Consider the following 22,618-nt stretch of genomic DNA (forward strand, 5'->3'; position numbering starts at 1 on the left):
ATTAATGGAACTGTTGTGTGGTTACTTGTTTTAAATGATTGATAATGCTGCAACTCACGCCTTTTTATGCCTCTGTCTTGTTAGTGCCTAACCGTCAGATTTGCACCCTCTATTCCCCAGAAGGGGAGCCGTGTTGTAACTGAAGAAGTGGGCTGTGCGCACGAGAGCTCATGCCACCAGCTGCATTTTTGTTGGTCTCTATGGTGCTGCAAGACTTTATTTTTTAAGGTTTTTCTGTTTTCCCCGACTTTCCTAGCCAGTTCAGATGACCTCTTCAACATTACTTTCTGCAAGGTGGCTAGCACAGCTGTTCACACTTGTGTAATACCAAGTCATAGCATCTTTTATTCTACTTTGTTATTCAGAAATCTCTTAATTGATGCAAGACACTGTCCAGTTGTGAAACAGTCCATAAAATTCTGTCCTTAGTCCGTCCAGATCCTGCTTTCCTGTTTATCCCTGTGAAATGGCAGAGAGGGAAGGGAAGAGATAGGGTTTGTTTTTGTGCAGTTGAGCAATCTGCAAAATAACTTCCTTCTGACTTGTGCTCACACTCTCTCTCCCCGCGCACACAATTTTTTTTTTTCATTTGTTAGACACCAAGTTTATCTCTGAGTCCTGACGGAAGGAATTGGGTCATCCCACATTCATCCTGTCCACACAGCTCAGGTGCCCGTCTGAAAGCCGTCTCCACTCACTTCTAGCACGGCTTATGTTCCTCACCTTCCTGATGTTCCTAACCCATACCTCTTGCATCCGGGACGTGCAGAGTGGAGTTTGGCAAGATCATTGGACAAACATTCCTGGCAGCGTTTGCAATCCCAGCGCAGTGGGCAACGGTGTAACCGGCCTGTGGGGTTTCCCTCTCGGCCACACCTCCTCCGGGCCCATCTGCAATAGCTCTTTGCTATCTGTGCCGGCCGGCAGGTGCTTGGTCGGCTGCCTCGCTCACTCGCCCTGCGGCCGCAGCGCCTCTTCTGTGGCGCCAAGCCACAGTTGTCCTCCCATCTGGGCTCCCACCAGAGTCTCTCTCCCCCCAGTCGGAGGCAGCCGCGTTATCCACTGGGCTGACAGCACCATGCCTGCCATGGCTCGTAGTGGGTCTCAGGCCTGGCCTCTGCTTGGGTTCCAACCCAGGGGTCCTCAAACCAGCTGTTCAGGCCTGCTCTCCTTTCCTGGACTGGTTCCCACACTCCTAGCCCAGGCTCCTGCTCCCTCCTTGTCCTAGGGTGTGACGGCAGCCTCCCTCCCCTATTGCCAGCCCCCTGGCTTTATAGCAGCCCTGCCGCCTCCTGCCCAAGTGAGCTTCCCCCACAGGGAAGTCGCGCTATGTTCTCGGGCCTCTCGTGCTTATAGTCCCCCCTCTAGGGCCCGTGTGGGGTGAGCGCCCCATCGCCTGCGTCTGCGCACTAAGGGACGGATCAGTCTGTCTCTGCCCCAGGGGAGAAGGGCACAGCGCAGCCTGCCCCATGGCTAGAGGCAGGATGCACTGGTACAATGGAAGGGCTTTTGTCCTCCTTGTGACACCCTTTTAGGTTCTTGAAGCATTTCTTGGGCTTAAAGCAACACTTTGCAACTGGCCCATGTCAAGCCCTTAATGAGAACGCTTGTCTTCCTGAGTGGCAGACCAACATTGGCTGCTTCAGCCCGGGTTTTATAGACTGCTCAGACCAAAGGAAAGTCCTCTGGCTATGACACATGCTCAGTATACTCCTTCCCTTCCCCAGCGCTGGCTCTCCTGAGACTGCCTGCTGAGCCGCCCCCCAGCCATTCCGTCCCAGGGTGGCAATTCCTCTCTGAATCTGTCCAGGCTTGCTGTCCCCAACCAGCGCTGAATATAGCATCCATTGGTGCCTTTCTGCTGTCCCCGTGTGGTGTGCTGCTCCCCCTGGACATGGGGTATTTTCAATTGTATGTGATGCGGGAGAAAATCGTCACATCCCCACTCGTTTGTCTGAAAGATCCCCGTGCCGCAGCATTTGTTTGTTTGCTGCTTGGTTCCTTGTTTGTCAGTTGGTTGAAGGCGGGTCGCTATGTCCGAGCAGAGATTGGGTGCAGGAAGTGTAGCCGTGCACTTGGCTAGGTGGTCTAAAACACGTTGTCAGAGGATTTGGTGGGTCCCTGGACTGAAGCCATGATGCCTTTTTCCAGCTGCCTCTCAAACCCGTTCTCTACCCACTACGCTAGATCAGAGGGAAACCTGCCCCCTTTCCTGCTTTGGTTTGATGAAGATACAGGTTAACGCCAAGATAACAAACTTTGGCTCCCTCCCGACTGCTTAGCCCACACCTAGACTCTCCCTCTAGAGTAGCGGTTCCCACCCTTTTCCAGATGGGGACTCGTGTGGACAATTCACGGAGACTTGGTGACCCAAGGCAATTCAAAAACGGGGGGAGGAAGGGCAGAGCCACCTGGGTAGACACTTGGCGACCCTTTTGAAATGTAATGGTGACCCATATTTGGGTCCCGACCCATAGGTTGGAAACCCTGCTCTAGAGCCTCCTGCTTCTGTTATGTGGCAGCATGTTCATGAGCCAGCAACTTCCCCTCTAGACCTCACTGACCTAGGTCCTCGGGAAGGCATGGAAGAGCGGGCCAACCATACAATGTTGTCAAATGGGACACAATTAACGATCCGTTTCAGCTATTTCTGATACGACGTGGGTGCTGGGTTCCGATCCCTCTTTCAGTCGGCATTGTTGTTAATGAGCGCGAGAGAGTCTCCCGTCATACAGACCAGTGCTCTTTACAGAACGTTTATGTGCCCGTTGAGGGACATATGCTTTAAGGTTTCAAAGTTTGATGGTTGACCACGAAGTGGGCTTCAAATCGTCTCTTGTCTGCTGCTGCCATTGAAGCTGGCTGATGTTAGAAACCTTTTTATGAGTGGCTTCCCCCAGCCAGTGTGTCCCTGTGAAAACAAGTGGAGACCTCTGTTAGATTGCACTGCTCCACACTTCTGGAGACACACAGCCCAAACACTTCCTGAAGAATTTCTCTCTCACTCCCAATCTCTCAAAAGCAAGAACATGAGACCTTCTTGGGGGAGAAACAGTCACAATTTCTGTGTGCTTGCAGAGAGATTTGAAGACTTCGCCGTAGGGTGGATGGAATTCGTGAATCCATGTTCTTTTCCTTTTAAAATCAGACTTGATGCTTTTCCTGAACTAGAATTTCACAGAAATGTGTGTTTTGGAAGCTCAGTGGACCTTTGTATTCGCCCTTCTTTAAACAGCTCTGATGACCTGTTCTCTTCCTTCCCTCTTACCACCAGAGTCCTGTTATCCCTCCCTTGTTTTCTCTTGCTCTCCATTTTTCCTGCATGTTTTTCCGCTTAACTTTAGCATGGTTTCTGTACCCACTTCTCTCTGCCATTCTTCCCTTTTGTTTCCACCAATCAGGCCAGTTTTTCTTCTTTCTCTTTCCATCCCAGCCTTGTTTTTCCTTTCCGCTTCTGTGTCTCTTGTTTCACTCTTCAGTTTCCTTGCCTTGGCATAACCACTTCTGTCCCTACTTTCTCGAATCTTTGAAAGTATTTTGATTGTCCAAGCCCTTGTGTGTGTGATAAATTGGACCCATCAAAGTCCCCTTCTCTGATGTGTGAGGTTTCCAGGAGCCGCTGACTGGGTTCCTCTCGAGAGGAACTATGGTCTGGCCCAGATTGCTAACCCAACAATTCTCCCAGATCTGAAAAATGTGCAGTTTCAGAGCAGGGAAAGCAACCAGTTTTTACCCTTTACTTTTTCATATGGCTTTTGACAGCATGTTCCTACACTGCAAGCAAATAGTATCAGGATCCTACATCTGAGTGATGTGCACCCATGGCATTTATAGCATAAATTCACGAGGATAAACTTAGCCTTCTCTCCTCCCTACAAGCCCCCACCCCAACAACATTCATTCTGGGTTATGGTTTTCTCGTGGACTTGTGGAAATACCTCACATTTGTCAAAGACTGAAAAGCAGGGGGGTTGGTAAAACAGTTGCTTAGTCAAAAGAATGAGTTTAGAAACCAGATTGTGTTTGGTGGGTGAGGGACTGTTGACTAATACCTGGCTATTGACTTCTGATCCTGTACAGGTGATCCGGAAAGGCTGGCTGACCATCAACAATATCGGCATCATGAAAGGAGGGTCCAAGGAATACTGGTTTGTTCTGACTGCAGAAAGCTTGTCCTGGTATAAAGATGATGAGGTAAAGACATTGTTCCTTGCAGACATGAGTCCCTCTGGTATTCGTTCATGGCTTCTAATGCAGGGCTGAGCAGGCGTCTGTCTGTGGGCCGAATCCGCCCCACCGACCCCTTCCATCCGGCCCATGGCAGCTCCCACCCCTGCTCGCTACTGCATTGCCTGGTAGCTGCGGGGCAGACGCAAGCCCTTTCAACTCCTGCTAGTTTAAGGCCCTGCCCCTTTCACCCGAGGCCCCACCTCTTCCGTCTGAGGCCCTACCCCTTCTGGGGAGGCCCACAATCACTTGGGACATTTTTGAAGTGGCCTTCCTACAAAAATTATTTCCCACCCCTGTTTTAATGTTAAAATTTTAACTTTGTGCATTCTGAACTTGTATTTCATATGTAATTTATCTGATGTAGTGCTTAGTGTGATCCCTGCTTTTGCAGTTCTCAATATTTCTTCTGCTTTCAGGGGCTACCGATCCTACTGTGAAATTTCTCTCCAACTTTGGGAACACTAATTACTCTAGATTTGTGAACACTCATTTACTCTAAATCTTAAACACTTAATTTCTTTTAAAATAGTCAAGATAAGAGAATATACTAGACCTTTCTGGTTACTAGTAGCTGGTTCACTAGATTTCATTACAGCTAAGTTAGTCATAAGGTGTCACATTGTTTTTCCCATCTTCATTTCATCCTGGCGCTTCTTTGCAGACACAGAGGAATGAAGTGGTACCAATCGTTCTTCTGTGGGCTTGTTCTTCCAGCAAGCCCAGCCTGGTGCTAACCCGGGCACATGCTGTCTTGCCATCTAGTTGGTTGCCAGCCTCTGGGTTGGACTACCTGGGATGCTGTTCACTTTTTCTTATGATTTCCATCGTTTATTTTCAAGGGAAAACTGGATTTTCAATTGAGCACACATGTTCAGTGTGCGCCTTCCTCACGTGCTGTATTTTTATCCAAAAACTGGAACTTTCCTCCAAAATACAAAATGTGTTCTAAGTTCAGTAGCTTTCAATTGAAAATATTTTTGGGGGGGGGGAGTGAGTTTTCAGTCAAGGGAAAACCTTTCTAGCAAGCCCTAAAAATTAGTTGTGGACATTGGTCTTGCTTGTTTGTGGTTGTCACTATTGTTGCCTCCCGTAATGTTTTTGTTTTCTTTTTATTAGTGTTGTAGGTCAGCGGCCTGGCTTCTAGACACACTGGGTAGAGCTTAGGTGCAGATTCTTCACATATAACATTTTATTGTGTCAGGCCCTGCACCCACCGAGTGAAGTTCTTATTACTTAATTATTTATTTAAAGTATTTTTACCATGCCTCTCTATTTAAAATATACAAAGTGGCTTACAAAAATTTTAAAACACAATAAAAATATATATAAAAAATGTAAAATATTAGACCCCACAGGGTCATAAAACCTGCTAAGACATCTCGAGAGGAGGGACACACCCACACCCACCTTTAGCCTGGCTCCGAAACAATGCTCACGTTAGCGCCAACCCAATATAGTGCGTCCTACTGTAAACCGTGGCTTCAGTAGTGTTTGCAGAAGCTGGTCTTTATTTTGGGATCGAGTCTTTGAAGAAAACTGCCTATTAACTAACAAGTAAGCGCTTTATGCAAGGAGAAATACACAGAACATGACTGCAGACTGTAGCCAAGTAGGAAAATGTGTGTTCAGAAGTTGTGTGACCCTGAATGTTGTCTTTGAGGGCTGTGATGTGATTCCATTTTCTGTCCAATCTCTTCAGCGTCAATAAAAACGAATCTCCAGTTTCATGTCTTTTAGAAGACTTAGGCAGTGTGTATTAGCCGGTTGCAGCCATCTTGGTCCCAGGGTGTGTGAGAGAGAGGAGGTAGGGGAAGCAAAATCTCTTATTGGACCGGCTGATGTTGGTGAAAGGGACAAGCTTTCGAGTCCCACAGAGAACTTGGAAAGCTCAAAAGCTTGTCCCTTCCAGCTACACAAGTTGGTCCAATAAAAGGCAAGGTCTCGTTTAACTTGTGGTCGGTCATGTGTAGCGTTCACATCGTCAATTGCATAATGCTGGCTAGGAAGTGAATTCAGTTCAGTTGCTTGTGGCGCGAATCTTGTGATCCTTTTAAAACACAGTCAAGTGGTTGTTGTGAGGTCAGTAGAGAGATTTTTTCATAGCAGATTCCACTGACCTAGGTTAATATTTCGGAAGGATGTTGCTTGTTAGTTCTAGGGAGTGGGTTTGCAGACAGATTTACTGTTTTCTGCAGTTTGTTCTTATGAACCAAGCACAATGACAGAGGAGAGAAGCAGGAAAAACTTTGCCTTTACTGATCTTATTTCACCTGGACAGTGACTGATAATTCACTTTCAAAAGTTATTTCTGTTAACAGATAAAGGTTTGGCTTGCTGCGGTCCGGATCTTACCAGACTGTTATTTCACTGACTGTACCCATTGCTGTTAGCCAATTCTTCCCCGAGCATGCTCTTGAGCATTCTTCAGCTGGACTGAAACCTTTCTTTAAAATAAGCATGCAGCTAAGGAAGGGGTGTGTTTTTTAGCTGGCTGCTGTTAAAATCCTATTTCTATGGTGTTCCTAGCTTCTATTTGACTGGGAATGGGAGACAGAGGAGGGATCACATGATGATTCCCTAGTCTGTTCATTTCCTCTGGGGTATTGGCTGCTGTCGGAAGACAGGACACTGGGCTAGAAGGACCTTTGGTCTGACCCCGTCTGGCCGTGCTTATGTTGTGGCATGTATTATTTTCTATGAGTTACTGGTAACCAATGATTATACTTTTCAAAAATATCATTGAAAAAAATGGTGGGTCTAATTTAAAAAGACAAAAGCAGGAGATTTAAATGCTAAAATTTCCACTCGGTTTATAACTTGTCCTCCTCGGCTTCGCTGTTATGGCATACGCAACAACAGCCATCATACACTTTTGTGAGATCCCTAGAAGACCCATGCGTGAGAGATGAGGTGCAGATGAGCAAGGCTAACCTTGGAATTTCCTTGCCTTTGATTAAGACTTATAGGAAAGTCTAGTCCGTGTAAACATGTAATTTTCATTAATGTCAGCGGTTGCTACATGCATGCTTGAAAAGAGGATTATTGTTAATAAATCAGAGGGAAGGAATGAGGACTACAGTGGAAACTCAGAGGAAGGCAGTTTTGTCTTCAAAATATTGCTGGAAGGCTGTTTGAGTTCCTTTGATACGAGATAATAAAAAACAGGATTCAAGAAATCAAACAGGTGATTTTGTGAATGGGCAAGTTTGAAAACAGGCATGTTCTTGTATGGCATTTAAAAAATGTCTGAGGAAAAGCGAGTGGTAGTTAATGCTTTAATCCTAATGTAGAAGTTGCAGAAGGTTGGTCTGTAGGAACTTTCAGTGTAATGTCATGGGGGAATTCTGTTGTCTTTGTTTTGTGGTAACAAGTCACTTGTTTAGCTAATGATGATGCCAAAACTCCCCTGTGGAACTCAATAGCTTGCATTAGATGTCGGCTTAGCCTTTATTCTTATTATAGAGTAGGCCTCAGCATGGTATTGAAAAGTAGGGTGGTGAAATTAACCATGCTCAATATATTCTGTCTCCAGTACTTGGAAGCGCCTTACAGATGATTGGGAATTCTTGAGTCTTCCATCTGTGCTCGGTGGAAGTCTTCAGAGTTCCTGCAAACACTGTTGGAAGTGTCTGCCCCTGTACTGCATGGATCTAGACTTCTTCCTCAACTAGCGCCTGAGAACTTTCATGAGAACAGCTACAACTGAGAACATGCCCCTTGTGGTAACTCGTGTCTAGTGGCTCTCTTCACGGGAGGCGGAAACGTTCACTCCGGTTTCCTGGGCAAATTTTGTTTTGCTTCCCTAAACTTTCTCCCTACTTTCAAAGAGCTATGGTATTTGTCACGTCCTGTCCTAACCGGTGGATCCTGACTGCTGTTGCATTTCACCTGACTGCTGATGGCCTTCAGAAGTACAGGATACAATTTCTGTGTTTGTGGGCTTGAACTGTGAACAGACTCTGCACTGATGAGCACTCCGAAAGCACACGAGGACTTTGCTTCCCCTGGTGCCTGCTGATCAGAGCCCAGTCCCTACCGCAGCCCTTGTGCATGCCTGAGCCCAACAGCCACCTAGGTCTAGGCCAGTGTTCACCTCTCCAGAGGGTGTGGGGACAGAGCAGGACCATGGTCTCCCTCTTGTCCCCCCGCACAGCAGAGCTACCTGGCCATGGCACCATGGTAAGGAGGGATCTTATGCCTCCTTGGAACACAAGACCTGCTGGAGCAGCATAACTTCTCTGATGTGAGCATGTGCCCATCAAGAACAAATCTGTCCATGCTTTTGTAGGTTGGGCCTTGCTTAGGATGAAAGTATTATAATCTACTGCTGTGTGCAGAAAACGGCCTTTCATGCTTTCTTCCTTGGCTCTGGAACCTTGTACTAAAGATTCCACAGTAGGGATTACTTGGACGTAACTTACCTTGGCAAAGAACACATTTCCAAAAGCATGGCTTTCAACAGCTGGCATAGGCAAGCATAAAGTAATTTGTTTTGACGTCTTTATTGATATGGTGGTGTTGCCCTTCAAATGTATTTTTAACATTAATGATTGCTAAACTTGCTTCCTGTGATGCTCCTATTTTTGCACTCCTGGTGGAAGCAAAAATGTGGGTTTGATCAGTCTTCATATACTAAGAAAAGGAACCTTGCTTGTTTTATGACCAAGAGGCCCTTTGTGAAGTAGGCCCTGACACGTACGCTTAACGTTACTCATGTGAGTAATCCATTAAAATCAAGGGGGTCGACTTGTTTAAAGCAAAGCATGTGTTTGTAGGTTTGGGGCTCTTATTGAACAAGGCAGCACAAGGTTAATGCAGTCATTCATTTGACTAGTTTAATTAGTACAATATGTCATAGCGAAGGTATGCTGTAATGTAATGTAAAAATAGGGAAGTTTTAGTAATAAGACTTGGCTCTCAGTTACTGTTAATTTGCCAACAGGCGGGGGCGAACATGGGTTTTTGTGTTAAACTTCTAAGGTTTGTGAGATTTGTCCTGGTTCTACTACAGGGTAACTAAGGAGAGGGGGTGAGAAGAACCATTCTCCTTTGTGAACCTAAAGTTCTTGACTGCAGACAGAAAGCTCCACTTGGTAAAAAATGTCCCATGTTTAATAGGACCCTGTCAAATCCTGTATTCTCTGTAAACCTAAAACTTCTGTCAACGTCACTGTCAAGTGATGGGGTGGAGGGAAAGTCTTTACATTGGACTCACTTCTTCCCATTATTTACAACTTCTGTGGGTTTTTTGTTTCCAGATCAAATGCTTCTGTTCTTTTAAGACGAAAATGCTGTCAACATTAGTGAATAAATGTGTATTATTAATTTAATTTACAGCTTAGCTACAGTACTAAAATAACATGCATCTTGTGACAGAGGAGAGACAATGAGTAAGGAAGTGGATTTTTCATTGTTCCAGAGGGAAATCAAATCCCACATAGTAAAGAGGGGGAAAATATTCAGAAATCTAATAGTGTCCTTTTTTAAATAATCTACTAGCCAAGGAATAACGTCCTCTTTTTGTAGGATCAATACGCATGCAATTTATTTTGCATAATCTAATAAATTTTGATTCATTTATGTGCTATTATCAAAATATCCGTGAGAAATGTGTTTTGTCTTCCCATTTGCAATGGTGCCGCAAAGCGGGGTACAAATAAAAATCATGGTTAGTGAGTTAATCGGAACAATTAGGAAAAGAGTACTATAGAAAGCACAGTAAAAATTTCAGCAGTGGGTTTTATTGTATTTGATAGGCACCATTCATTTTACTCTGTGTGGCTTTCAATATGCTGACCAAGTCGATAATAAAACGTACACAGGAGTTAATTATTGAACCAGCAGACTAAAATCCAAAAGTGAGTCTTTGCTGTAGCTCTTGGCGAAGATGCTATGTCAGAGCTGCTCTCTCATTGGCTGGTTGTCATTCAGGCTGGGTTGTCATGTGACTGCCTGTCTGTGCCTGCTGTACAGGTGAGAGGATGTTCTGCACAGCAAGTGTAGACAGGCAGACACATGACAACTCCGTCCAGCCAGTCCCTTGGATCCATCCTTTCCTCACCGGCTGATAAGAACCAGTCTGTGCCATTCCAGGCTTGGGGACTTGGTTGGGACACATAACACAATTCAACTTTAAAACATTAGAGAGCTGTGGAACAAGTACACTGTTTGACTTTATTCAGAAAATATGCATTGTACATTAGTTATAATTGTGCTGACGGGCACACGGGATAGGATTTCAACAGAATGCTCACACTAAACATTTTAAAAAGAATAATGACTAAAACCAGGGTTTATTTTAAATCCAATTAATACAAGCGTTTCCCCAGATACGCTACTTGCACAGCATGCAGTGGTTTTAACCAGATGTTTTTACTCTCCTCAGAAACACAGAAATACTGAAGTTCAAGATAAAGGATATGTTTATACAGTACATATTTTCTAGGAACAGATAAGTACCATAAACTTAAATGCTAAAAACAAAACCAAATTCATTTTATATAGATGCAAGCAACCATATGTAGACAGTTCCAATAAAGAATATTCTGGAAAGACAGTGGTGGATGTATGTGTGTGTAAAAAGGAGCGTACTTCACTAGCATTTTGTTTAGCATAGAATTTTGATTCCCGTTCCTCTCAGCATGAATACTTTCTAGATGTGAAAACCAAATAAAAGAGCCGTCTTGGGCTTAAAATAGAGATCTTTCAACTAAATGTAGATTATGCTATAAATCAGACATGTGCAAACACCTTTCCTACAAAAGGTATTGCTTTGCTGAACTGTTATAAATGTAAAGCCCCAAAAATACATGTAAATCGACCTACGTTTGAAAAGCCTTTCAGTAAATGATTGACATTGCCTTAGTTTTAAAAGACATTTAAACCTCAAACATTGGATTCCACTGAAAGATTTTTTAAAGAGCGTTACATCAGCTTTTATACAAAATAAAGTACTCTTTTAAAATACTGTTCTTTTAAATCATCATTGTTGCTCACATTAATTACTAATGGTTAATAGCCAATTCTTGCATGACAAACTCGGATATTGAGGTGTTTCTTAGACATATGCTGTATTGAACTGAAAATTGGCCCATACAAGGCCTGAATTTATCAAAGGTCTAAAAAGCAAATGTTTTACAATTTTAAAATTGATTGTATAAATCATTATAAATATATAATACATTTTATATAAATCTGTTGTAGTGTTCTGGTGCTAGTTACTAGATTTCTAGTAAAGAAAATGAATATATCTGTAGACAATCAGTTTGGAAATTCATGAATCACCAGTCAGCTTTAAAGCTAGCAATTTGGAATAAGAACTATTTTTTAAACTAGAAATTACAATACGTAAATTGTCAAGACAGATATGAGGTATTATGCAGTAAACCTTTTCCCATTCTAAGCCAATGTACATTTATTGTGGTAACTACAATAGATTTTTTTTTTAAAAAAAAAACAGTTCCAAGTGAAATTAAAGTTGAGTACTTTTGCCATCCTATAGCTTTACCATTTTAAAAGGAAACTGAAAGATAAGATCGTAATGTGGACTAATCAGTTGCTATCATGAAAAATAAGAGACAAATCACTTTTAAGGGCATTTCCATGCTTAGTGTTCTTTTGGTCATTGAAAGTGTCTGCTGTTTTAATATGCAGACGTTGTGGTGCTCAGAATCTTTACGCGGTGGGAAAAATTAGGTGTGTTTGATTAGGTAGTGTGCTTTTTTGGAATGCCAAAACAGTTGTGCAGTAAAAATATTCATTGGGAATCTCTAACACAAGAGGATCAACATCAAGAATGTGTAGGCCACATTAGTCTAGAATACGAACTAGTGCCTGTGAGCAGGTAGTGGGGGTGCCGGAGTGAGGCGGGTGGGAGATGAGTTTCTCTGGGTTTTCTAGTCAGTGATTGTTGACCATACAAAGGAAAATTTTGTCAACGAAAAAGCAAGGAAGGTTATAACTGTGGTGTTGCTGCAGGTGAGTTTTGCCTCTGCATTAAGCAGTTCATTTAGTACGCCATATGACGAGGCTGTTCTGGTCAATTAATTAGTATGTTATCAAAAGACACCCGGGATATGTTTACAAAGCTCTTGTGCTGAACTGCTATTAGTACTTCTAAAATGTGGCTAAAAAGTTTTGTACAATATGCCATAAGGGCAGAAGTAAAACACATGATTCATTATGTAAATACAGATTTTTAAGGCATTATGATTGCACAGAAATATTTGGCATAGTGAGTAAGGAAAAGAACATTCACAAAGAGCAAGTACATTTCTGTATACAGATATTAAAATACCATTCAGGGCTCTGACGACTGTCAGTAGTGAGCAAATTAGGAGTTAAGATGGAAATGTGTTTGTAGCTCATCTTCTGCATATTTCAGCTACTTACTGTTAGCCTTTATCCAAGTGGGTGGTTTTGGACACTTTATATCTTGTAGCACAAAATGCAGTATTAAGGCACATTGGAGTGAATTAAGAAGTGTTCCAACCTTAACTGTGGTATTTCCTGTCTCTTGCAGATTAAAGCCTTAATATTATTTTAACTTGGATTTTTCTATGCAGCACAGTTCTAGTAAGTAAAACTCTTTACAAGTCATGGTGAAGCTGTGCTCTTGGAGAAGGAAAAGGTGCTTTCCCAAAAAGGGAAAACTTCTTAATCTATTTGTTTAAAGAGTAGAAATTGGATTTTCTAGGAAGTCTGTGTCTCTTGGTGTGTCTTGTATTTATTCTACATTCTGAGTATTAGATTGGATTCTCCACCTCTGTTCTCATCACCTTTTACCGCTTAAAATATAGAGACATTTGAAAAATGCTGGTATTGGACTTTGTTGTTGTTGCTTATAATAGTTCCCAGAGAGCAGTGATACTTGGGTGGTCTGTAGAAAATTGTATGCACGCTGAGAGGGAGAGAAGGTAATATCTTTGTGTCTTCCAAAAATACAGACACATTAGCCTGAGGCTACGGGCGAGGGAGAAACATTCAGAATGCTGGCAAAAGATTGAGCAATCTCTGTGATTCTTTTCCATGTGAGAAACTTGCTGGGTTTTGCCTTGGATTTCTATTTCAACTCCCATAAGAAATGGCTGCCCTCAACTCTGGTGTGGGTCTCCCCTTTTAAAATTAAGGGAGCAGAGTTCTAATGAGAGAGCTTGAAAATAGTTACATCTCTACCAGTTAGTGAAGTTTGATGTAACTGAGTAAAGAACAAAAAACTCATCTACCATATGGCAATATTGACCTGTTGGTGGTGAAGTGGTCGAACATACTTGAATTTGTCATTTCTTTTGTTGTACTTTTTCTGTTAAAATCCTTTTCTCCCCCCCACCCTCCCTCAATTCAGACTATCCACTTCATGCAACAGAGCTGAGTAAAGTGCTGGATCAACTAAAACTACGTCCCCATTGTAAATGTCCCGCTAAATACGGTTCATATTTCTCAGTTATCATAAATCTTAGCGTTTCATCCTTGTTCTTGAGGAACCTGTATATGGATATGTTTGTGTGCATGTGTATTTTAAAACTGTACTTTAGAAACTCATTTCCTCAATTAGTCTTTCATAATATGTTTTAAATCAAGGGTTGGCAATAGGAAAAAGTATTTTTCTTTCTGACTGGTTAAGATCAAGAAGAGTATATTTACTCAGCTCACCGAATGACACTGTTTTGTTGTGCTGAAGTAGATACTTCCTTACGCATTCTGAACAATATACTCTTTCTTTTCCTATCTATTGCTGTTCATATTGCAATCTCCCTTCCTTTTCCCAAAACTCACGCCAGGCTCATTCCCTCCACCACCTTCAGCCGTACAGGCTAACAATGTAACTTTGAGGATGAGAGGTGGGAGTAAACACTTCCTAAATCCAGAAAGGTCACTACGCGTAAAGATTAATTCAAATAGTAGATGAGAGGAGAAACACACCATTGCCACATGCCATTCATCATCTTTTCCTAATTACTGAAGTTATCTCAGGCTTTTTTAATTTGACATTATTAGATTAATTAAATGGTTCTCATTGACTAGATATAATTTTTTCCCTTGCTTTTGTGATTCTGGTCTACAACCCCTGACAAATGTAAAATTAACTATTACAAAAAAAAATCGGTTGTCTAGGGAAAACTCTTCCCATTGGTATAACTAAGCCAGTTTGTCGTAATGTAAACCAAATATTGTAAAACCTAAAATTGTGCCTCCCACGTACAGTATGAATCATAAAGCTTTTCAGACTTGCCAGTCCTAAAACAACTCCCATGTAAAAAGTGTGAATAAGAGATTAACATTTGCATGGATGCAATTTCACTCCTTTGTCCTTTCATGACTCTTCTGATTTTTCCATTAATAACTTGGCATTTAAATGTGTTATTATTTTACTGACCCTGACTCTAAAATCAAAGTAAAATCCTTCTTATCACACAGTAATCTGTTAATACAAATATTTTTTGCTCAAAAGATGAAATTTTTGGGGGGAAATTAAACCAAAGAAGGTGCATAAAGTTTTTTTTTTTTTTTTTTTTTTTAAATGAGGCTTGTAGGGGAAATGACAGTGAGAATTCTCACTGCATAATCTGTATGATAACCCGTGCTGGGGCTGTGTAGTTAATACTGCGTTGTGGCAGCCTCTTGGAAGGGTTGTATTGAGCTTTGAAAGAGCACTGAGAGAGGTAATAAGAATATATAGATTTATAAAAATCACAGCATCGAGGTTGCTTAAAAATCCCTATTTATATACACTCTGCAAAAAGTAATTACAACTTAATGGAGTTATTTATAGTACTTTTGTTTGTAGCATACTCTATCAAAATCTTCATATAAATAATGAGCATCAGATAGCAGGGAATACTTTTGGAGGGAGTTTAGGGTTTGGGGGTTGTTGGATTTTTTTTAAAATTTGTAGTAGTTTATCAGTATTTTAGCAATATGAGAGCTGACTCCGAAATTCAACTGGTATCAAATTGCAGCCCAGACTTTCTGTATTATTCTCTCCATGGGGATTTCATTCAGCCTGAGGGCTTTTCCCCCTACCAGAACAGCTGGAAACTCACCAAAGAAAACTTCTGCATTCGTTTACAAATTCCATTTTTATCAGTGGGAATTGAGACAAAGTAAGGAATCATCCTGAATGCAAGAAGAAAGATCAGCAATGCAAAGTATAGACAAGGAAGCTGTAGCCATTGTTTTGTGCCGGGCTCCTGTAAGGAATGAGCAGACACGTATTGGGACATTAGACGTTATTGGGTTTACTTTTTCATTTATTGCTTTGCTATGGCACTCTGTTCTCCGAGGGAAAGATTTTCCTTGCCAGTCCAGCATTTCGGTTTTCTAGCTGGCAAAAGCCTGGCAAAGCTTCTTGCTATGTTTAGCTGTTACTTTTGTTTTCATTAGCATACATTGCACATATTTTAAAATATCTAATGAAGCTTCAGCTTTGTTTTGTCACGAGGGACCTTTTTATAACTAAATATTTAAGAACATGTACTATTAATGGTCAAGCATTCTTTGCCAATTTTTTAACCCCTTTAATGCAGAAGTATTTTTTTAATTGTCACAAATGATAGAGCTCATAAAAGGCTTTTCAGAATTCCTATTTTTTTCCTCCAATTTTTTGTATTTTCAATTGCGCTACACCATACATATTCACAGCAATTGCTAACATCTGCAAAACTTCAATTTACCTTTCTAGTTGGGGGACAAGTCAGCTTTATTTTTAAGTAAACCCATGGAAATGCCTGAGCTGAAATTCTGTCCTGTGCACCTCTCCATGTAATAGATATAGATATACCTCTCTTTCTCTTGCGTACGTTTTAGTAAATCACCCGAGCTCCATCTGTCTTGCGGTGATGACTGGAAGAATGGGGGAGGGGGAAATCACCTAGGTTTGCCAGGTCATAGGCCAGGTGTTCTTCCAGAGTAGGCCTTACCAGAAAGTCTTCCCCGTATTATTCTGCAGTCCTCCTTTCTCACAGTGTCCCTTAGCGTTTCTTATTCCCTAGTGTGTCAAACCTGCGAAGAAAAATACTGCATATGAGATCTGAAAGGAGCAAGAACGGTCTTCTCCGTGGCCAGAGCCACTGGCGTCCCCACAGTCCACAGCGTTGCTTTCCCTTGCCCAGTCTAACCAATGTGCAGACTACTGTACAACAGCATTGTCCTGAACAGGTAGTCTGAACACTGGGGCGACGGAGCAGGATCTCCGGACGCTTCTATTTGTTTATTTTAAATCCTCTTTTAGTCTTTGGGAAAAACTGCCTTCCTGCACCGGGGCTCGGCTCAGCTTCCCCTCCAGCTCTGCAGCATGCCCTGAGCCACACGGCAGTGCTCGGAGTCCAGTCTTGACGTGGCACATTTGCAGCAGACGGGGGATCTGGCAATGAATTTAGGACCAGGAAAAGGGGGAGGGCTGGGCCTGAGAGTCCATATATGGGATGATGTCACCCTAGGGAGGTTTGGGTATGCACTGTGCCGCTGGTGAGACCGCTAGAATTGCCTGCTCTCAGACATGGGTCTGTGTATAAAATGGTACCAGATGTTTTAGTGTAATGTTAAGCAGTCATTTCATCTTCAGGCCAGATTTTTTTCCTCAACTGGGCAGGAAGTGGGCCCCACTATGGAAAAGCTGTAAAAAGTCAAGATGTACAGTTTCCCTCCAGCCAACGGAGAGCGAGTTCATGGAGAAACAAACGTTGCTGCTCTGGAGAGACTGCGAAACCGAACTGGGGGGATGCATTCTTTTCGAGGACTAATGCAGCACGCCGGTGCTCGCCTGGGTTCCCTTTAATGCTGCCAGTTGTGCTTTATATTTTGGTGTTTGACTAAGAAAAGGGCAAACAGGGTCCCGTTCTCCCTCCCCCCCCCCCCCCCCCCCTTCTTGGAACTGTCACTGGCATGCAAGCTGTGCTAGACTTGAACAGTAATTATAGCTACTTCCTGAAAGCGAAGCCCTCATGAAAAGTCTGGAGAAATGTTCTTTGTCAGAGCCTCTACATGAGTAATTAGTTCCACATGTGGCCTTCCTATTTCCCTTCAGCTATTTTGGCTGGCTGGCTAAATACTTCGCTATAGCTCAAGACTTAAAGAAGCTTTAAAGTTTTCATTTCAAGCATTCGCTGTGAAAATAGCTATTTCTGGTGTCATAATAAATTGCTTCTGGTAGATCGGTGCTATTTGGCCTGGCATTGTTTTTCACTGGAAACCCTGCTGGTCCCATTTTTTTCTTTTAATGGGACTTGGTGGAATTATCCTGCTAAAATTTATCTTTGATGTTTACCAGATCTATTGAGTTTTGCCAAGTATGACTTTACCGTAGATTTTCAGATTTCCCTCCCTCCTGCCCCCCTGCAATGATCTACCCTTGTTCTCCTGCTGGCTCGCTTTGTTATTCTTGCCTGTTGATTCCAAGCGTTGGGCTTCCTTTGTTGTAGGTCAAGGCGATTGTCGGACAAAATTACAATTTCTCCATAAATTCGGCTTGTGAGCTCTTCTTAAGTCAAACATTGGGGAGATTGCAAAGGAGGTTTTAAAGGCAACCTACCTAATCAATGCCCCTAACTCTTTCTGTATAGATACCTTGTTGAGATGGGTTAATATTAAGTCAGTATTGAAAGGTACATTTTCACTAACTTCCTAAATAGCGTTTGGAAGATATTGGCTGGTAAATCTAAATACATACCATGTGAATTTGAGCATTTGTTGGATTGAATAACTGCTGTGCCCAGTGACGTATGCTTTCCTAGAGTGACTTTTACAGCAAAATATCACAAAGCGCTTCCCGGATGATCGCTGTCTCTTTAGTACAAGTGGCGTGGATTGCTACCATGATAGCTAAAGGTGTCCCAGGGTGGGATGGAACTGGTACCGGAGATCCTGTTTCAAAGAGTGACACGTAACTGTGGAAGGCAGGGCGGGGGGGGGGGGGGCTTTCGTGGGATCAGAGTCCTAGGCCAAAGAAAAGAAAGATGTGACGGATGACTTCTGCCCTAGGCCCCACCCCTTCCAGGAGCAGGGAGCTGTCCCCCTACACACTTTACCCAGGAGCCCGTCAGCCCTCCTGCCAGGTGAGCGTGGACTCCCAGGTTTCACGCATGCAAATGCTGCTTCCCTCAGATGGATTCATCCTGTGCACGATAAGTACCTAAGGTAGGTAGATGGAGACGCTACACAGTGTTCCCTGTAAGCTCAGCACTTGGGCAGCCACGCAGGAAAAATTCAAATGCTGCCCCGCTGATTAGCAGAGCGCCCACAGCCAGCAGCTGGTGTTTCTCCTGGTGGTGCACATCCACACCTGCCTTGGTGTGCATGACAAAATTTATTCCACGTGTGGCTGGAAAAACTTAGTGGATATGTTGTTCCTGGTTGCCGGTTCTGAGCAGAAAAAGACAATTGCAGGTAGGCTGAGCCAGTGACTGATTCCACAGTTGGGACTCTAGATGTGGGCACGGCGGATCGGATCTGTCTCCAGTGGGGAAACAACGGAGATGGATTGTTTCACAAGTCACCAGGACACGCTTCTGTAAACGGTGCCAGTCAGACAGTGAGTAAAAGAGGCTCCTGCCTCTCTGGTAAGCAAGGGCGTGAACAACGACAAAAGGCAACAGCTTGAAGAGTCCAGTGGCCCCATCCTGGCTCGGTCGGGGGTGGTTCTGAGGCGCTTGCTGACGGGGACCGGTTCCATCCGACAGAGCCTTGCCATAAATGGAACCGCAGCATCTTGTGCATCCAAGCCTGGGAACCCTCTAGCAGAGCAGAACGCCTGGCCTCTGAGCAGGCCTTTCAGGTTGTTCACCAGATGGATATTGAAGCTTTCAGTGGGAAAACTTTATGGTACGGTTCAAGCCCATGTGGCCCTTCTTTTAAATGCCTCTTCCTTCCCCCTCCCCTCCCCTCCCCTCCCCCCCCCCCCCCCCCCCCCCCCGCCAACGGCTTCTCTGTTTTCTTCATTTGTCTGATCTTTAGGCCAATTCCATCCATGTGCCTATTTTGGCCTTCCGTGTGCCAGTCAAAGGCGAACTGCTGTTTGCATCCTCCTCAGATTTCCATGGTGCTAGAGGCATTTTAAATTCCACATTTTAAACCTCTTCTGTGCCATGGCTTTTTACTATGTTCCTGATAAAGCTCTTCACTCCCCTTTGAGTTACTTGATGTGCTTTTGGTTTTTAGCTGGAAGGTCAGTTTCTCCGTGGCCCGTAGAATGAGTCCGCTTGTAGTACATTTTTCAAACATTCTAGTAGTACCACGTCCCTCCTTTAGGGTCACTCAGCCTCGCAGAAACAATATGGCTGAATGACGTGACTCACCAGCTAGCTATAAAGTGCATTCTCCCTAAAAATAGCCTCTGAATTGGAGCGCTGGAGGGTAACAAATATTGAATCTATTTTTAAAAGCCCCTATGGATGATGATCTAAGATATTACAGACCAATAAGTCTCAACTATGTGGACTTGGTAAACCAGTTGTGAAGATGGTTAAAAATAGATGAGTAAAACGCATGGAAGATCATGATGTCGATAAGGTCTGACCAGATTTCTTCAAAGGAAAATCATGTCACTAATCTATTAGTGTTCTCTTAATGTATCAGAGTAGTGATACTTGGAGATACATTTTGTCGGCCAAGTATTTAGACTTTCCAAAGGCCTTCTAAAAGGTCTTGTGGCTGCTAATGACATGGAGTAATCATGGGGTGAGAGGCAAAATACTTGAATGGCTCAAAAGCTAGCTGAAGAAACTAGGAATGGAGTAGGAGCAAATGGTCAACTTATGTTGTGCATGTTCTTAAAAGGTAAATAGCAGAATGCCTCGAGGTTCTGTACTGAGATCGGATTTTAATATGTTCATGCTCTGGAAAAGCAGAGGAGTAGCAAGGCAGCAACATTTACAGATGACACGAAGTTGCTTAGGTTAGCCATGCCCGGATGGTGAAGAACTTCAGAGGGTCCTATTGAAGCTAAGTAAATGGGCCACATGATGGCAATGAGCAGTGTTTGTGTATACATGTGGAAAGTATTACACGTTAGAGGGGGAAATGAAACAACTCAGAAGTATCGAGTTCTAAATAAGCGCCGATTCAGAAAAGGACCCGAGCATCATTCGAAGTCATTGGTTCACCTTCCTCCTGAAAGCTGTGGGAAGGAGTGGTCACCATCATGCTTCAGAGGAGCGTTATTCGTATCTGCTTCCCGAGGGGTTTCTCTCATCTTTCAGAGAAGCAGCTGGGGCCAGTCAGCGGCAGAGACCAAATATTGGATTATTTGCACCATGATCCAGGCCCAGTCTGGAAATTCCTGTGTTCCTAGGATTCTAGCTTCACTCTGAGGTGCCAAAAGTGGAAATATGAGCCCAAAAACCCTGGCCCCTTTCTTGCTGTCTGGCTGCTGCATTTTATGGGAAATCCAAAATTTTGAGTCATTTGGGTTCTTCATTATGAGAGTGCTTTGTGAAGGCTTCTATTTGTTTCCACTCTTGAGGCGTAGGAAATAGACACCTAGATGGGCTTGTCTAGAATGCATTCCTCTCTCGAAAGAGGAATGCAGATGAAGCAGATCAAAAATTCAAATGAAGCATGGATTTGCAAATCTTACACTTCATTTGCATAATTGCATGTGTGCTTTTTCGAACCCCCTCCCCCCCCGCAGTCTAGACAGGGTTGTTTTGGAGGGGAAAAAACACCGTTTTTCGAAAGAACCTGTACTCCTGAAAAAATGAGGCGTATGGGTTCTTTTGAAAAAGGGTTTTTTCTGAAAGAACCCTGTCTAGACTGCGGTTTTTTTTTTTCAGAAAAGGGCTCACACGATTATGCAAATGAAGCGCGAGATTCCTTTTGAGAGAGGAATGCAGTCTAGACCTAGTCCTTGACATCACCAAACATTGAGAGACTTGGCAATACGGTTTGCCTTTGTCGTGCGGAGCGTTGAGTTACGAATCACCTCCATTAAGGACTTCTGTGTTGAGGGTGTGTGGCTGAACACCCCTATATGTTTTCTTTAAAACAAAATTGGAAATTAAAAAAAATGTAACCGGGATGCAACCTTAAAGTGGAGAAATGAAGCACTAGCATGTTGGTACAATCCAGTCCTGAGAGTATTGCATGTGTCAGTTGTTAACAAGACTTGGTGCCTTTCACACCACTTCATGCCTTCTGAATTATTTTGCAGATAATTTCCCCTCTATTGTTTTATTCCTGTGAGCAGCACATGTGACGGGCAGGCCAGTTAATAACCTATCACTACTATACCTTCTCCTCCCATTCCTTCCCTCCATCCCTCTGCCTCTGCCCCTCTGCTGACTCGTTCCCTCGGACACTCTCTCCGTTCTCCTTCATGATATAGCTGACGTTCATTATTCTAGGTACCTACCAAATTCACAGCTGTGAAAAAACACATCACGGACTGTGGAATGTGGCTTCCCGCTATGAAATTTGGTCTTTTGTGTGCGTTGACCCTATACTGAACAGATTTCACAGCGGGAGATCAGCGTTTCTCAAACTGGGGATTCTGTCCCAAAAAGGAGTTGCAGGAGGGGGTCCCAAGCTTTCTAGAGGGTTGGGGGTATTGCTACCTTTACCCTTGTTCTGCCTTCGGATCTGGGCAGCTGAAGAGCAGCAACTGCTGGCCAGGCACCCGGATCTGCAGGCAGCACCCCGCCAGCTGCAGAGCAGCAGTAAGAGTGGCAATTCCATACCAGGCCATTCTTGCTTCTGTGCCACCGCTGGTGGTGGCTCTGCCTTCAGAGCTGGGATCCCAGCCAGCAGCCGCTGCTGTCCAGCTGCCCAGCTCGGAAGGCAGTGTCCCTGCCTGCCGCACGACAGAAGTAAGGGTAGCAGTGTAGACTTGTTTTTGGGTCAGGACCCCTACAATGACAACACCATGACATTTCAGTTTTAAATAGCCGAAATCTTGACGTTTATGATTTTTAAAATCCCATGGGGTTGACCATGAAATTGACCAAAATGGACTGAATTGGGTAGGGCCCTGCTCATTCCTTCACTCCCCACCTTTCCTCTCCCCCACCCCACTCTTCTGTTCCCTGTTCCTCATATTCTTCCCCTCCCCCTTTCCGTGTGTGCAGGTGAGAGATGCGTACTCACGGAGAGAGGAAAAGTGATCATGGAGAGCCTGCGTTTGCTCCGATCTCCCTATCCCTCTCCTTCCTTCCACTCACTGTGGGGATGTGGGCTGATCTGGGGTCCCCTTCAGCGTGCCAAAAGGAGCATGGGGGGGGGGAGGGCCGGGGGCATGGGGATGTTGCAGAGCTCAGTGGAGAGATTTATCCTCACTGCCTTATTTATAGAAATCCCCAGGAGCTGCCAAACCTGTTCCTTTAAGCCTTCTGACCCGAGTGACCAGGCATCGTTGTGTGTCCTGGATTGCTTGATCTTCTGTTCTCTTTGTAGCAGCTTG

At 43.6% G+C, this 22,618-nt stretch overlaps 1 protein-coding gene across 11 annotated transcripts in view; it reads left to right on the top strand.

The window, feature by feature from the left end:
• The window catches only part of DNM3 (dynamin 3), a 209,387-nt gene that overhangs the window by 52,745 nt on the left and 134,024 nt on the right, over nt 1–22,618 (top strand). For all 11 annotated transcript variants that reach the window (XM_075937046.1, XM_075937047.1, XM_075937052.1 and 8 more), the window contains one exon: nt 4,081–4,194. In XM_075937046.1, coding sequence (XP_075793161.1) covers nt 4,081–4,194 — 114 coding nt within the window. The remainder of the gene's footprint in view (nt 1–4,080; nt 4,195–22,618) is intronic.

The sequence above is a fragment of the Pelodiscus sinensis genome, chromosome 9 (genome assembly GCF_049634645.1).
Source record: "Pelodiscus sinensis isolate JC-2024 chromosome 9, ASM4963464v1, whole genome shotgun sequence".
NCBI classification, from domain to species: domain Eukaryota; kingdom Metazoa; phylum Chordata; order Testudines; family Trionychidae; genus Pelodiscus; species Pelodiscus sinensis.